This window comes from Ornithodoros turicata, chromosome 3 (genome assembly GCF_037126465.1).
Source record: "Ornithodoros turicata isolate Travis chromosome 3, ASM3712646v1, whole genome shotgun sequence".
Lineage (NCBI taxonomy): Eukaryota > Metazoa > Arthropoda > Arachnida > Ixodida > Argasidae > Ornithodoros > Ornithodoros turicata.
This window is the reverse complement of record NC_088203.1, coordinates 29,887,812-29,902,815: the sequence shown is the minus strand read 5'-3', so window position 1 is coordinate 29,902,815 and position 15,004 is coordinate 29,887,812. Positions and strand designations below refer to the sequence as shown.

Here is a 15,004-nt window from a genome sequence, read left to right as displayed (position 1 = left end):
CAGATAAAGAAGGCAAACAAGAAATAACAATACGAGGAGCAAAGATTTGTTTGTTACTTCACGTGGTAAGGGTATAGGATATAAACAACTAAAAACTTGACAGCTGTTAGGAGAACTAACATCGTTGAGGTTGTAATAAAGAGCAAACGTGTGTACATTATGGCTGTTACGAAGCCTATTGGTATCTGCTAAACTGTGAGCAATCAAACAAAACATAAAGGTGTGGTCGGAGTGCAAGGTAAAACAAAAACAATAAATGATGACGATGAGATGGGGTGTTTCACAACGGAAGTGCGTACCCTACCCCATTGCACGTCGAACATTATGTGAAGATGATGAAGGAAGACATGTACTACTTTGCATAGGAAAATGTGATATCTGAGGTTCTACGATGTGCTAGGGTTGTCAAACCAAGTTTATCGAGGAGTAATAAGTATAACTATAAGTTGAGTGAATGGTGGCTTGGATATGTCGCGGTGACGTAGATGGTGTCGTCTAGACGAAAAAAATGCTGAAGGCTGAAGGCTCGGCGGTGCAGAGATCCTACGGATACGCATGTAAGATGAGGGAAGTAGGACAATCATGCACGCACGCGCATGACGCTGAACTATAAAACCGATCTATATATTCCGAAACTCCGAGTGGCTGAACACACCGTTTGTATAGACTGCGGTTTTGTTTCTTCTTTCTCGCTCTCTCCTTTTCCTTTTTCTTCTCTTTTCGTTTTTTTTTTTTTTTTTTGGTGTGTGGGTGGGGGCTTATTAATCCCTGAAGACAATTTATGATACAGCTATAGGATGTCAGGCTTCCTCGCGAACGCAGGAGCCTCTCTAAGGAGGAAAGCGCAACTGTAAAAGGCGGTCACGTGTTCCGTTTGTATTATAACACATTACTCTGCTCTCTTTTGATCACAATAATGCTCGTTGCCTTGTTAATGTCATCTGCATTTTTTTAGATACTGTAGATATGTCGTTCACCTGTTGTTTGATTTGCGATTTTGTGGCGACTTTCTGTTGTCATCTCTCAAAATCAATCTATCAAAGTTTATCAAAATAAGCACAATTTCAGACAACGAAAAAAAAATGAACATATCATGCTGCGGTCCTGTCTTTTATTTTCCATACTTAATACAGCTAACGCCGTAGTGGCTCAAATCTATCCCTATTGCAGCCTAATGCCGCGTGCTTTTCGACAGCCGTACTCCTGGCTTTTCTTTTCGTCAGTGGAGAGGGTGTTAGCAGGTATGCTGCTTTATCAGCGTATTTCTTCCGAAGATATACTATCTTGATCCAGCCGTTGTACATGCTCGTGTTTTCAGCAGACTGCTTGGGACTGTGTTGTTCGCTATCGCGTCTTTTTTCATTCGTTCATCTTTGTTTCTGTAGGTGTGAAGAAAAGTTTATTGACTAGTTGATAAGCAACTGCGTGCACCACGTACAAGTCAGTTGAGCATCGATTGCTAGTACGTATGAGTGGAATAAATATGAATGAAGCACGATGAACATTTGATTTACACATAAGAGTTAGTGACGTCTTCATGTTGGGAAAAACTTCGCATGGCTGCATATGCGATCACAATGTCCTCCTTTTAACGTTTAAGCCAAAATAATCGGGGACACTTCAAACCACTTTACTCGAGTTGTGACGCAACATTTGCCTCAGCTTGCCATCGTCTGGATCTTTGGACGTCGTTCCCGATTTCCGTTCTTAGCTCACCTCGTGTCATAGAGTCCACATCTAACATGCGTGACACGGATGCCACTGCCTCTTGGATGCCACCTTCTTCCCAGTACGTGACGTCACGTTTCTGATATCTCCTAGCCTGTAGCGCAGATGAATTTTCTTCTATCCTTTAACATATTTTAGTCCATCCCATGCTGCGTCCCATTTGTTTGTTCGCCGATTATGTAGGTTCTCTAAGGCACAATTTTTCTTTTCTAGTCCTCGGCTAGAAGGCCATCCTAGTCAGCGCTGCTGCCTCACCGCGTCACCGAGTCAGGCTCACCGCGGCGTGATGCGAAAAAACATGTATATACGGGGTCACGCTCTACTGTCCGTACTCCTTGCATTTGTTTCCCAGATCTAGAAACATAGTTAGGACGTTTAACGTCTCCTGACGCAGATCTTTCCCTGCAGTATCTTGCTCAAATTTCTTTTACCACAAGTCTGAAAAGATCCCATAAGTGTACTAGTTTATCTCTGGTGTCTGAGGAAAGGACTGGAGTCACAAGACGTGGTAGATTGCCAAGAAGTAAATCGACATCCTTTCCTGTTAATGATGTGAATTTAGCAACTTCCGTTTTGCTGTCAGTGAGCAGTATGACGTTCGGCTAATATCCTTTACAATGTCCACCAGTTTTCTTACGGACGTGTAATATATTCCTTGCATATTCCCATACAGATTATCGAATACCGTTTTAGCGATTATTCGTTCTATGGCATACAGGCAGTCTGAAGACGTATAGGAAGGCCCATCAGTTCGCACTCCCGTCGCAGACTCCCAGAATTCTCAGCCGCAGAAAATACGGGCACAAAAGCTCTTGCATACAAGAACAATAGCAAGAACGCGCGCAGAGCGAATAAGCTTTGGCAACGTCCTAGCATACTTCCTACTCAAGACAAGACCGCAGTGCTATCAGGTCCAGTAGATATCTTGATGAACAAGGAATGATTTCATTGGATGAAGTATGGAAGAAAAAAAAAAGACACTAAAATCAAACAGAACAATAAGTCGGTCGTTACTTTCGTGCACGGGTTTCGTTGATAGCTGCTTTAATCGCCCTCGCCTTTCTGTCTGTCATGTGGTTAATGCAGAAGCCGTGATGAAGCGGGCAACTCAACAAGATACAAGAATTTTGAGCAAGATACTGCAGGGAAAGATCTGCGTCTGGAGACGTTAAACGTCCTAACTATGTTTCTAGATCTGGGAAATAAATGCAAGGGGTACGGACAGTAGAGCGTGACCCCGTATATACATGTTTTTTCGCATCACGCCGCGGTGAGCCACATGCAGCAGCGCTGATTAGGTTGGCCTTCTAGCCAAGGACTAGAAAAGAAAAATTGTGTCTTAGAGAACCTACATCATCGGCGAACAAACAAATGGGACGCAGCATGGGATGGGCTAAAATATGTTAAAGGATAGAAGAAAATTAATCTGCGCTACAGGCTAGGAGATATCAGAAACCTGACGTCACGTACTGGGAAGAAGGTGGCATCCAAGAGGAAAGATGCCACGTTTAAGTGTCGAACTCAACCAGCGCGCGTCACGCATGTTAGATGTGGACTCTACGACGCAAGGTGAGCTAAGAACGGAAATCGGGAACGACGTCCAAAGGTCCAGACGACGGCAAGCTGAGACAAATGTTGCGTCACAACTCGAGTAAAGTGGTTTGAAGTGTGCCCGATTATTTTGACTTCAACGTTAAAAGGAGGACATTGTGATCGCATATGCAGCCATGCGAAGTTTTTTCCCAACATGAAGACGTCACTAACTCTTATGTGTAAATGAAATGCTCATCGTGCTTCATTCGTATTTATTCAACTCATACGTACTAGCAATCGATGCTACACAACTGACTTTTAGGTGGTGCACGCAGTTGCTTATCAACCAGTCGAACTTTTCTTCTACAGAAACAAAGATGAACGAATGAAAAAAGACGCGATAGCGAACAACACAGTCCCAAACAGTCTGCTGAAAGCGCGAGCATGTACATCTGGATCAAGATTGTAAATCTTCAGAAGAACTGCGCTGATAAGACATCACACCTGCTAGCACCCTCTCCACTGACGAAAACAAAAGCCAGGAGTACAGCTGTCGAAAAGCACGCGGCATTAAGCTGTAGTAGGGATAGATTTGAGCCACTACGGCGTTAGCTGTATTAAGTATGGAAAATAAAAGACAGGAACGCAGAACGATATTTATTTTTCGTTGTCTGAAATTGTGCTTATTTTGATAGATTTTGAGAGATGACGACAACAGAAAGTCGCCAGATAATCGCAAATCAAACAAAAACAACAGAAAGTCGTGATTTCTTAATTTTTTTTTTTTTTGTAGTTTCGAGGTGAAGGACATATCTACAGTATCTAAAAAATGCAGATGACATTGACAGGGCAACGAGCATTATTGTGGTCAAAAGAGAGCAGATTAATGTGTTATAATACAAATCGACCACGTGACCCCATATTACAATTGCGCTTTCCTCCCTAGAGAGGCTCCTGCGTTAGCGAGGAAGCGTGACATCCTATAGCTGTATGATAAATTGTCTTCAGGTATTAATAAGCTCCCCCCCCAAAAAAAAAAGAAAAAAATAAGGAAAAACGAGAGAGCGAGAAAGAAGAAACGAAACCGCAGTCTATACAAACGGTGTGTTCAGCCACTCGGAGTTTCGGGATATATAGATCGGTGTTATGGTTCAGCGTCATGCGCGTGCGTGCATGATTGTCCTACTTCCCTCATCTTACATGCGTATCCGTAGGATCTCTGCACTGCCGAGCCTTCAGCCTTCAGCATTTTTTTCATCTAGACGACACCATCTACGTCACCGCGACATATCCAAGCCACCATTCACTCAACTTATAGAACTATCGTGCCTCAAAATACCTTGTTTCTACAATCAAACTGAATGTTGGTTCGTTAGGCACACTTTAGCCCGCCAATTTTAGTCAAATCTTTTATTTGTGTATGTCTCAAATTTTGCAACCATGTCAATTTTTTAGTTTTTTTTTTTGTGCGCTATTTCATAAATACGATTGTACATTCGGTTTACTCGAACGAGCTTCGAATTCTTCCGGGAGTGAGTATGGAAAGACATGAGGATATACAGGTTGTCCTTTGTTAGGTGCCACAGTTGTTATTATAAACTTATGATAGTCCCGGACGTGCCGTTTGGGCGCCTAACATACCTGGCCTCTCGGATATCTTTCCTAGCCAGTCGTATCAGTGTTCGATGGCTAACTAAAATGGTATACTTAATTAGCTTCACTAATTTTCAAAGATAAGAGATTGACCGAATGACAACATTGAATCCCTAGGAGTCATTGTTCATTCTCTATGACCGACACAGTGGTGAATTATGAACCTATCCTCGATAAACTTGGTTTGACAACACTAGCACATCGTAGAACCTCAGATATCACATTTTCCTGTGCAAAGTAGTACATGCCGTCTTAAGCTGTCGTTGGTCCATTTTCTGCCATTCATTTTAGTTCTTTCATGTTCCATCCTTCCTTCATCGTGTTGACATAATGTTCCACGTGCAATGGGGTAGGGTACGCACCTCCGTTGTGAAACACCTCATCTCATCGTCATCATTTATTGTTGTTTTTGTTGTACCTTGCACTCCGACCACACCTTTATGTTTTGTTTGATTGCTCACAGTTTAGCAGATACCAATAGGCTTCGTAACAGCCATAATGTACACACGTTTGCTCTTTATTACAACCTCAACGATGTTAGTTCTCCTAACAGCTGTCAAGTTTTTAGTTGTTTATATCCTATACCCTTACCACGTGAAGTAACAAACAAATCTTTGCTCCTCGTATTGTTATTTCTTGTTTGCCTTCTTTATCTGTTGTAGTCTCTTCTGCGGCGAGCCATTTCCCAAACCTGTGGTTGCGCGTGGCCTTGGACGTAGGCTTCGCCGCTACGCGTTCGTGGGGCGATTGAAGGCTCCTTTACAGGTTCAAAATTTGGAACCCGAATGGAACCTTGAAGATGCCACTATTCATGCCCAAAAAATTGCTCAAAAGTTTTGTCCTGGCAGAGGCAAGATGCCATTAGAGAACGAATGCAAAGCGCCGCCAGCGGAATATGTCGCACGCGCTTTTCCTTCCAGAATACACAGGCTCTATGGGAGCCGTTTTAGGTGAAGCCTGCTTTACGTTTTGTCCCTAATTCTTGGGCATGGATACACGTGATTAAAGGCGTATGTCGACACAGTTCCCAACGAAGTCGGCAGGGACGAAGTTCCCCTCTGTGTTACTCGTCACGTTGGCCTCCCTAGCGAGGCCAACTACCGCAAGCAGTATCTTCAGTACCACCATCACTCGGTAGTCTGCAGAGAGGAAGACGAAGAAGCTTGCGGGCGCGCGCTACCGTTGCTCATATTATATTCATATTATAGTTCACCATACTCATATTTCTGGATCATTTCACGCTTGATCGTCGTCCATTGTTTTCGCTCGTCATAGGTCCCACAAGAAATTGACAAAAGTGACAACGAAACAAATACGGAGAAAACGTAAAGAGGTCTTCACCTGCACGCTCGTACATTGGAACCGTAAAAGGGACCTCGAAGATAGCGTCAATTATCGGCAAATTTGTGACCAACGTACCTCTAGAGAACAAACGCGGAGCGGTATCAACCAAACGAACTACAGGCAATTTAGCATTCCTTATGCGTTGCGCCCATTGGAGTATGCAGGTGAAGCACGCTTTAAGTTTTTGTCACAGAATTCTGGTCATGATGTGGTAAAGTTCTGTTTTAACAGTGTAGTGATTACTGATTAGGTAATGTTGGTGGGGGCTCCAAATGGTAGAAGCATATTCAACCTTCGATCTAACAAAGGTTTCAAGATCATCTTGACGTATATGAGAAGGGCAAAGGCGAAGGTTATGCTCTAGGTAACCCAGGGTTTTGTTGGCTTCGCAGTGTTTTGTTGTTATTTATGTATATGGGTTGACCATTTCATGTCTGATATGAAAGTTACGCCTAAATACTTGAATGACTAATGACAAACGGCTCATCTCCTATTTTGTAGTCGTAATGGAATAAATCACGCTTACGGAAAAATTGTATTACCCTGCACTTAGAGCTGTTAAGCTGCATCTGCCATGTGGAGCACCACGCAGAAATGTTGTGTAAGTCCGAAGGGAGTGCCACCTGGTCTTGCGTATCAGATATTATTCAGTATATAACGGAGAGACTCCTCGAGCTTTTTTTTCATTGAATTTTAAAATTTGGCACTTCGAACTCTTGAGACATCGGGGCATACCCCTAGTCTTATCTTTCGGATGCTAAGCACCAAGCTAAATATGGAAGAAGAAAAAAAACTCATTAGTCGCGTGAGTCATGAGCCTAGTCCTCCCAATCATACTGTGTGGTGCAAATTTTCGTTTTTTCTCAAATTTTGTTTTCTTTTTATAGAACACTTATGCAGGGCCTTGCCGGCGATAAGGAGGAGGGGGGGAGCAAGGCGACCGTCTTAAACCCCGCGCTTACATAGGCCCCGCGCGCTAAGCCCTCCACCTTTTTTTTTTTAAATATCAAGTATGCACTTAATCGTGTGAAACAGGGCCCGCGATGTGCCTTTGCCTCAGGCCCCGCACACCCCTAGCACCGGCCCTGCACTTATGTAACACGATAGACCGTTCCGCGGTAATCTGGAAGATATAGACCACATCCTTCTCCATTGCCCGCCAACCTTCCTAAACCAAACTTAGTCTCTCTCAGTCATCTGAACGCTCGACCTCTCACAATGCGAAAATTGCTTAGTCCATGGCCGAATACAGCCCACCAAAGCTGTGCCCTACAAGGACATTATTTATTTATTTATATACCTCAAATGCCAAGAGGCATTACATGAGGGAGGTTAACAGACAAAAGAGGGAACAAATAGTAACAGAAACCAACATGAGACAAGTAGCACGCCAACAGTTAAGAAACAAATCATAACAAATACAACATTTAGCACTGTTTCACAACATGTTCATGAGACGATGAAGCAACAACATTCGCAGGGAGGGCATTCCACTCACGAATGGATGTTTGCATTGGAATGGGAGTAATAAAAGTAAATAGTGTAACCAAAAGCTGCTTGCAGAGGCTTGAGGAGTGATGAGCCATTTGCAAATAATAGACCCATGGTGGAAAAGTTTATACATGAATAAGAGTCTCCGTATTTTTCTTCGATTTTCTAAGAGAGGGATGAGTTGCATTTTTTGAAATCTGTGATACTCTGCCTATCATATTTGTTATATATAAAACGGACAGCTTTGTTCTGAATGGACTCAAGCTCATCAATGAGGTACTTCTGATAGGGACTCCATATCAGCGACGCGTACTGTAATTTAGAGCGTACGAGTGTCTGATAGGCTAGCAATTTAACTGTGGGTGAAGCTAAATACAACGATCTCCGTAGGAAACCTGATTACCTTGATGACATATTTCTGTGATATGATTGTTCCAAGTCAGGTCGTTCGTAAGATGCACACCTAGGTATTTAAAACTAGCTACATTTTCAATTACTTTACTATTTAAGTGGTAGCCATACAAAATTCGTTTCTTTGCCCTCGAAAAGACCATACACTTTGTTTTTTGACACATTCGCTCGCCTCCATTAACCATTCATCGCACCAGTTTTGGATTTTCATGAGATCTAACTGCAATGTCGTACGGTCATCTTGAGACCTGACTGACCGATAACGAACAACATCATCAGCATAAAGCCTAATACACGACTGAATTGAAGAGGGTAAGTCGTTTACGTAAATTAAAAATAGTAACGGCCCTAAAACCGATCCCTGGGGTACACCTGATATTACCACAGAAGAGTCCGAAGAATTATTTCCCCACTTAACACACTGAGTCCTGTTCTGTAAATATGCAGATATCCAATTAATTATACTAGTGTGAAGAGCTTTTGAATCAGACGACAGTGAGGTACCCGATCAAATGCCTTTTTAAAGTCTATAAATATCGCATCCACTTCCTTACCATTATTAAGAGACGTATATATGTCAGTTACAAATTCAAAAAGCTGCGTCTCGCAGGAAAAGCCACTCCTAAAGCAGTGTTGATTGCTATAAAGATAACTACATCGAACCAAGTGTTTCATGACAATGGAGTACAAAATGTGTTCGAGTACTTTGCAAGACACACATGTAAGAGATATGGGTCTATATTTTTCAACGGCTGAAGTATGAGCTGGTTTAGGGACTGGTACGACAACTGCATGTTCCAGTCATTGGGAATTACAGAAGTGTCCAAAGACTGCTGAAACAAGATAGCAAGAATCTTGCTTGAAAAGTATCTTGTAAGTTTTAAAATCTTGGAAGAAATATTGTCACAACCTGGGGATGATGAGAATGGCAAACTATTAATAATCTCAAGAACACCCGAAATCGAAATTATGACTAGGCCAACAGTGTACTCGTGCAAAGTGTCAGCAACAACAACTGGACATGGTTCATTTTCACAAGTAAAAACCGAAGAAAAGTATTCGTTGAATTTCTTAGCAGCAGCTGTGTCTGCAAGGGGTTGATCGGTGCCATCAACGATCACAGGCTCACTCGCACCCTTTTCAGAACTGACCAAAACTTTTTTAGGATTAGCGGCCAACATACCACCAAGGTCTACACTATAAAACTTTTGAACTTTTGAACACTTGTGAACTTTTTGGACACCGCGGGACTCCCGTGTCACAGTCGTTAGGATGATCACTTTCTACGCAGAGACTGGGAGGTGACACGGGTTCGAATCCTGTCGCCGACTGTGCTGTCTGAGGTTTCCCTCTGATGTCGGCCCAGGACGCATATCCCCCTGTCCCCCATTCCTTTTGCTGTCCCCTCTCTCCATCTCTCCACGTCTGTACGCCGCTCGTAGCCACAGTTGCTTCGCGGCGCAAACACGGAATTAAAAAAAAAACATTATTCCACTTCACCACATTACCGCCAGCACTGGGGCAGAGCATCGTCCCTGGCGGTGAAACTCCCCATTCGTTAAACCCAATTAAAATAAACCTCTACCCGAGAAACGTCATTATGACGTTGGTAGACAGGCTGAAACCGAAACACATCGGAAGGGGAGGACTGGGTTCCAAAGCCATACCGTCTGGCTGACCACTCTAAACCCATAATAAGGAAGGAAGGAATGGCCACTTGTTCGCTGCCCCATACTAAAGGAAAAGTAGGACCAAAGGTCGCATCCCTTTCAGGGACAGCGTAATCCCCTCAAGACTGTGGCTTTCGGGCGCGACCTTGTTCTCCTCTAGCTTCGAACGTAGTTCAACTGTGCCAAATAGGCGATTTCAGATATCGCCCTTGTGCTCCGCACGGGGGCCCTCCGTCGCCCAAGTCACGCGCATCGCGCAATGCGTCGTGGGAAATGGTTTACATTCGTGCTCCTCTGCCTGTTGCTCGAAGGTGCGGGAGGTGAAGGAGAGAGAAAACCGAAACCGTCTGCGCTCTTCTTCTTCTCTCTGACTCATGAAAACTAAATCCCAAGGTGCAGCGGGGCTTTCGCAACAGGGCGCTTCCTGGTGGGCCATCCATGCAATTTCTGAAATCGTCTATTGGTGGCGCTGTCGAACACCATGACGTCATTTGCTTACAAACAGCGAGAGGTCTATAAAGTTGTTGTTAGACCATTTTTTTATCTGCATACATATAAATATGAAGCGCACATGTAAATTCTGTGCCTTGTCCTCCTGGCTATTATCGTGTGATGCAGTTTACGAAATGCTTCTGGAAGGGAAGAGGCCCAAGGTACAAAACAGGACCAACGTGACCAATAAAAGAGGTAGGGGAAGATGCATTCAATATCATAACCATATCTATCTTGTTCTCTTCTTTCTTGTCTTTTCTCTCTCCTTTTTTATCACTGCACTGATACCTAGTACTTCAACTGTAATGCATCTTTTCCCCCTTTTAAGCCTGGTTTTGAGTCCGACGGAGCGGGGCGTAACGACGCGCGGCGCACAGCCGTGCATCGCGAGCCGCCGCAGGTGAGTTCATAGTTCGACGACACTCGGCGAAGCGCGGCGCGGCGACAACGCGCGACTACGCCAGCCGCCGTCGGAGCAGTAGAACAATGCTCTACATCTGGAGGTGGCCAGCGAGCTGTGCACGGCGTGCGCTCCAGTGCATTTCCCAACATGGTGTCGCCCACTGAGCTTTTGATCGCAACTGGAAAGGGACAACCGACGGTTGCACTATTGAGACAATCAAAGTAAACTGGGAAGACGTGCGACTTATTTAATTCAGTGTTCATGTCTGGGGTACCAAACGTACGAGGGTGGTTCCATAAGTTTCCGGTCCGACCAACTTTTAATAGTCATAGAGACGAAACAAGTGTATCCCTTTTCGACATAGTCACCCTTAACTTCGATGCACTGTTGACACCTTTCAACCAGCATTCTTATACCCTTGAAAAAATAGTCCGAAGTTTTGTCCGCAAAATGCTGGAAAACTGCCTCTTGCACCTCACTATCGTTTTGAAATCTCCGTCCTCTGAGATCCCTCCTCAAGTTTGAGAACAGGAAGTAGTCACTCGGTGCCAAGTCTGGACTGTAGGGTGCGTGGTGGATTTCTTCGGAGCCGCACTCCTTCAGTGCAGCCTTGGCAACAGAAGCCGTGTGGGCAGGGGTGGAGCAACCGGACACCTCGACTCAACCTGCCGCGCCTCTTTTCCTTGATGGCGTCTCGCAGTCAATGCAGGAGTGAAGCATAATAAGTCGCATTCACTGTGGTGTTCCTCTCTTTGAAGTCGATGGGGAGGATCCCGTGCCAATCCCAAAATATTGTTGCCATGATCTTCTTTGTGGATTGTGTGACCTTGGCTTTTCTTGGGGGTGCTTCTCCTGGTTTGCGCCGTTCCATCGACTCCTTTTTCGAAAGGGGATAGCACCATAGCACCAGTATAGCACCATAGTCTCATCCCCTGTGACAACTGACTTCAATATTTCTTCTTCGTTCTCCTGACAGAGCTCCAAAAACTCTTTGGCACAGACGACGCGCTGTTGCCTTGGAATTGACGAGAGAAGTCGTTGCACCCATCTCGCACTGACCTTTTTCATGTGAAGGCCCTCGCCGATGATGCGAAAAACGGTTGTTTTGGAAAGCCCCAGCCTTTCTGAGATTTCCTTCACCTTCAGACGCCTGTCGCTCAGCACTTCCTCCTCTACAAGAGACAAATTTTCTTGTGTCACCACTTCCACTGGACGACCATTGCGTGGATCATCTTCGATGGACTCTCGCCCCAGTCGAAACTGCTTAGCCCAGTCTTTTATCGTTGTGTACGACGGAGAGGCTCCCCGGTACACGTTGTCCAGTCGCGCTTTAATTTATTTAGGCGAAAGTCCCTCTTTTGTCAAGACTTTTATCACACCACGGTACTCGATTTTTCAATTTTAACTGAAGAGTGCACCCTGGCTCCCCAACCGACAAAAGCATGGAGAGGGTTGGGGGTGGTGCTCTGGCCCTCCAACAGATGGCGCCACGCGTCCTTAATCGCACTTTCAAATTCGCGCGCATTTTCTACCTCGGGCCGGAAACTTATGGAACCACCCTCGTATTACAGTAGTACAAACATAACGGTGCCAACGATGGGAACTCTGATTGTCTTTAGTCGGATTCCAGCACGTGAGTACAGGTATGACTGCTTTCGCTCTACGAAATGTGAAAATCTCCGGTGCTGTTTTCGTTGCGCTGCGCCGAATCGCGTCGGACTATGATCCCAGCAGGATGAGAAAGCCTGGCTCTGGCTCTCGCGGCCATAGGCGAAGAATACGTCGGACTCTAAACCAGCCTTTACTGGCCACGTTGACATATCTGCTTTCGTATTTTGTGCCTTTGTTGGCGACAATAAGTCGACAAGGCTCCGGGTTGGAAGCTGTCCCGATCTTCCACATACAAGCACGTATGTTGTAGTGATAGCAATTCCCCCAGCGGCCATTCTGCGTGCGGCACACGTGGAATTTAATAAGACGGTCGTGTCCCCTCCCTTTTCTAAAAAAAAACTGTTTTCTTCGTCGTTCGCGGGGAGAAAGCCTTCTTTCTTCATGGTCGTATGTTTTACTTTTTACACGGTGCACCCAGGGGAGGGAGAAGAGGGAGAGAGATGATGATGGCACAGGAGAGGGAGCGGCGTGCTAATCCTCTTGCTCTGGGATTTGGGTAGTCCAAGAGGACTAGTGTAGGACTAGTCTGTAGTCTAAGAGGACTACACAGGACAGGAGAGGACAGAAAACATGCGAGCATCCCTCAGTAGTCTTCATTGGGACGCTCCCTGTACCACGGTCACCGCCAGGGTTATTGGCGAAGTGTGGAGGCCGAGGCCGAAACAGTGGAGAGGGAGACGCGGAGGTTTGCCTAGTCGTCTTGCTTATGTTTCTCCTCAGTTGTGCGCATTCATGTTTCGGATTTTTATCAACTTTTGCACTGTTGCTTTCTATTTACGTTCATGCATTTTCCGACAGCTATTCACAAAGTGGAATGAGGGATGCCGCATATGACTTGGACAAGTTTTCGCAAAGTTTGTGTAGAATTCAATCAGATCAAGGTTCCAGACCGTCACACTGGCTAAATAGACATCTGGTGGCATGGATGCTGCCGCCGGGCTGTGTCGTCTAGGGCTGGGCTACTGGGGTTGATTCGTTTGTGAAAGAAGGCTTCTTGGTAACTACAAGGGACTGTGACCATTTCTCTGTGAGGCGTTCAACGAGTGCCTAAACCGGCGGCCATGGAACGGGTTATGTGTGTGGCCAGCGCTGGGCATGAAAGCGCAGACGTCGTGTACCATCTTCGCCAAGCTCTGGGCTCTACTTTAGAGCTAGCAATTACTCACATCTTTTGTTGAATGATTCGAAATAATTTATAGATGATGTTGTCATTCTGCGTGACTCGTGAAAACTTTGACACTATAGTTAGTTGCATCTTCGTCTGCAAAATTTTTGTAACATTTCCATTTATTAATATTCGCCGTTTGCGTATGAATAAAACTGTTTTAATTGTTCTTGCCGAAGTTCAGATCTGCCAGAGGCTTTTGTAGCTGTACGTTCACCAGAAGCTTTTGGTACACTTGGTACACAGTCCCAAGCTTGGTCATTTCTTCGCTGAACAAAGTCCTGGTGGCGGCATATGGTTTTTCTGGAACAACATTTCCGAGAGCAACCAAGGAAATATGGGCTGCAGAACCACTGGCAGGCTATTCCAGACAACCAGTCGCAAGCAGTACAAATCTTTAACCGACGGAAAATTCCAGTTGTCAAAGTAAACTTCCAATGAAATTCCAAACGAGACTTATCTCAACCAAGTAAATAACCAACAACCAAGTATTTCAACAACGTATTCCAAGTAAATTTCCACTGAAATTCCAAACAAGACTTATCTCAACCAAGTAAATAATCAACAACCATGTATTTCAACCAAGTATTCAAAGTAAATTTCCACTAAAATTCCAAACAAGACTTATTTCAAAATTCCCGTTCAGAAAGCAGATCGCAGCTATAAATCTGCACCTGGTCTGGTCGAGGCATAACGTTATGATTTTGCTCGCTTCAGGTCCGTACCAGCCATAAACGGAACGCCGTGGCCGCAGTACTCTCAAGCCAAACCGGTGGCTGTCGTTATTCACACGGATGGATTCTCGTTGAGTTCCACCTTCCGAGCCGAGCGATGCTCCTTTCTCAGAGAATACATTATAATCCATTAAAGATAGATGACATATGGAAAACATTTATGAAATCGGAATAAATTTTGTTTGAGTTGAATGATATGTGTATTCCGCCTCCATATCTGTACGCAAAATATGAGGTGTCCCACCCATCATTTGCTGATTCCAATGGTTGCACCAAGCAAGCCCCGCAGATCACCTGCTTCTTGTGACGTCGCGTCTAGTTTCTCCACCGTGCCTGCAACGGTCGTGTCGCAGTACAGTAGCAGAGCAGAGCTGTACACGTTACCCCCAAACAAAGGAAATAATGTTACTCGTTCCTTCGAAAAAATAACGTTACCCGTTACTCTCAAATAAAAGTAACGCGTTCTCGTTACACGGAAGTAAGGAGTTACTTCTATACGTTACATTTGCATACCAGACAGCAGAAATACGAAAGCATTGCCTATCTATATCGCCTACATATGTTGTCTTGTATGTTGTATTGTCTCATGTACACTGTCGATTCGCACTTGCATCAAATAAGCCCAAGGCTGAATGTACACCATACGAAGAACAGGGTTGAAGGCGGTGATCCGTAAGAGGGATTTTCAGGGAAAAAACGGAGTTCATTC

General features: G+C 44.7%; 1 protein-coding gene across 2 annotated transcripts in view; it reads left to right on the top strand.

The window, feature by feature from the left end:
- Positions 1-14,490, top strand: part of LOC135388361 (cholinesterase 1-like) — a 67,528-nt gene extending 53,038 nt beyond the window's left edge. The window contains exon 11 of one of the 2 annotated variants that reach the window (XM_064617875.1): positions 14,279-14,490. In XM_064617875.1, coding sequence (XP_064473945.1) covers positions 14,279-14,429 — 151 coding nt within the window. In that variant the 3' untranslated portion in view covers positions 14,430-14,490. Of the gene's footprint in view, positions 1-13,194; positions 13,474-14,278 lie in introns of those variants that run through there. The other variant, XM_064617874.1, reaches the window with a different exon arrangement.
- Positions 14,491-15,004: the final 514 nt, after the last annotated feature.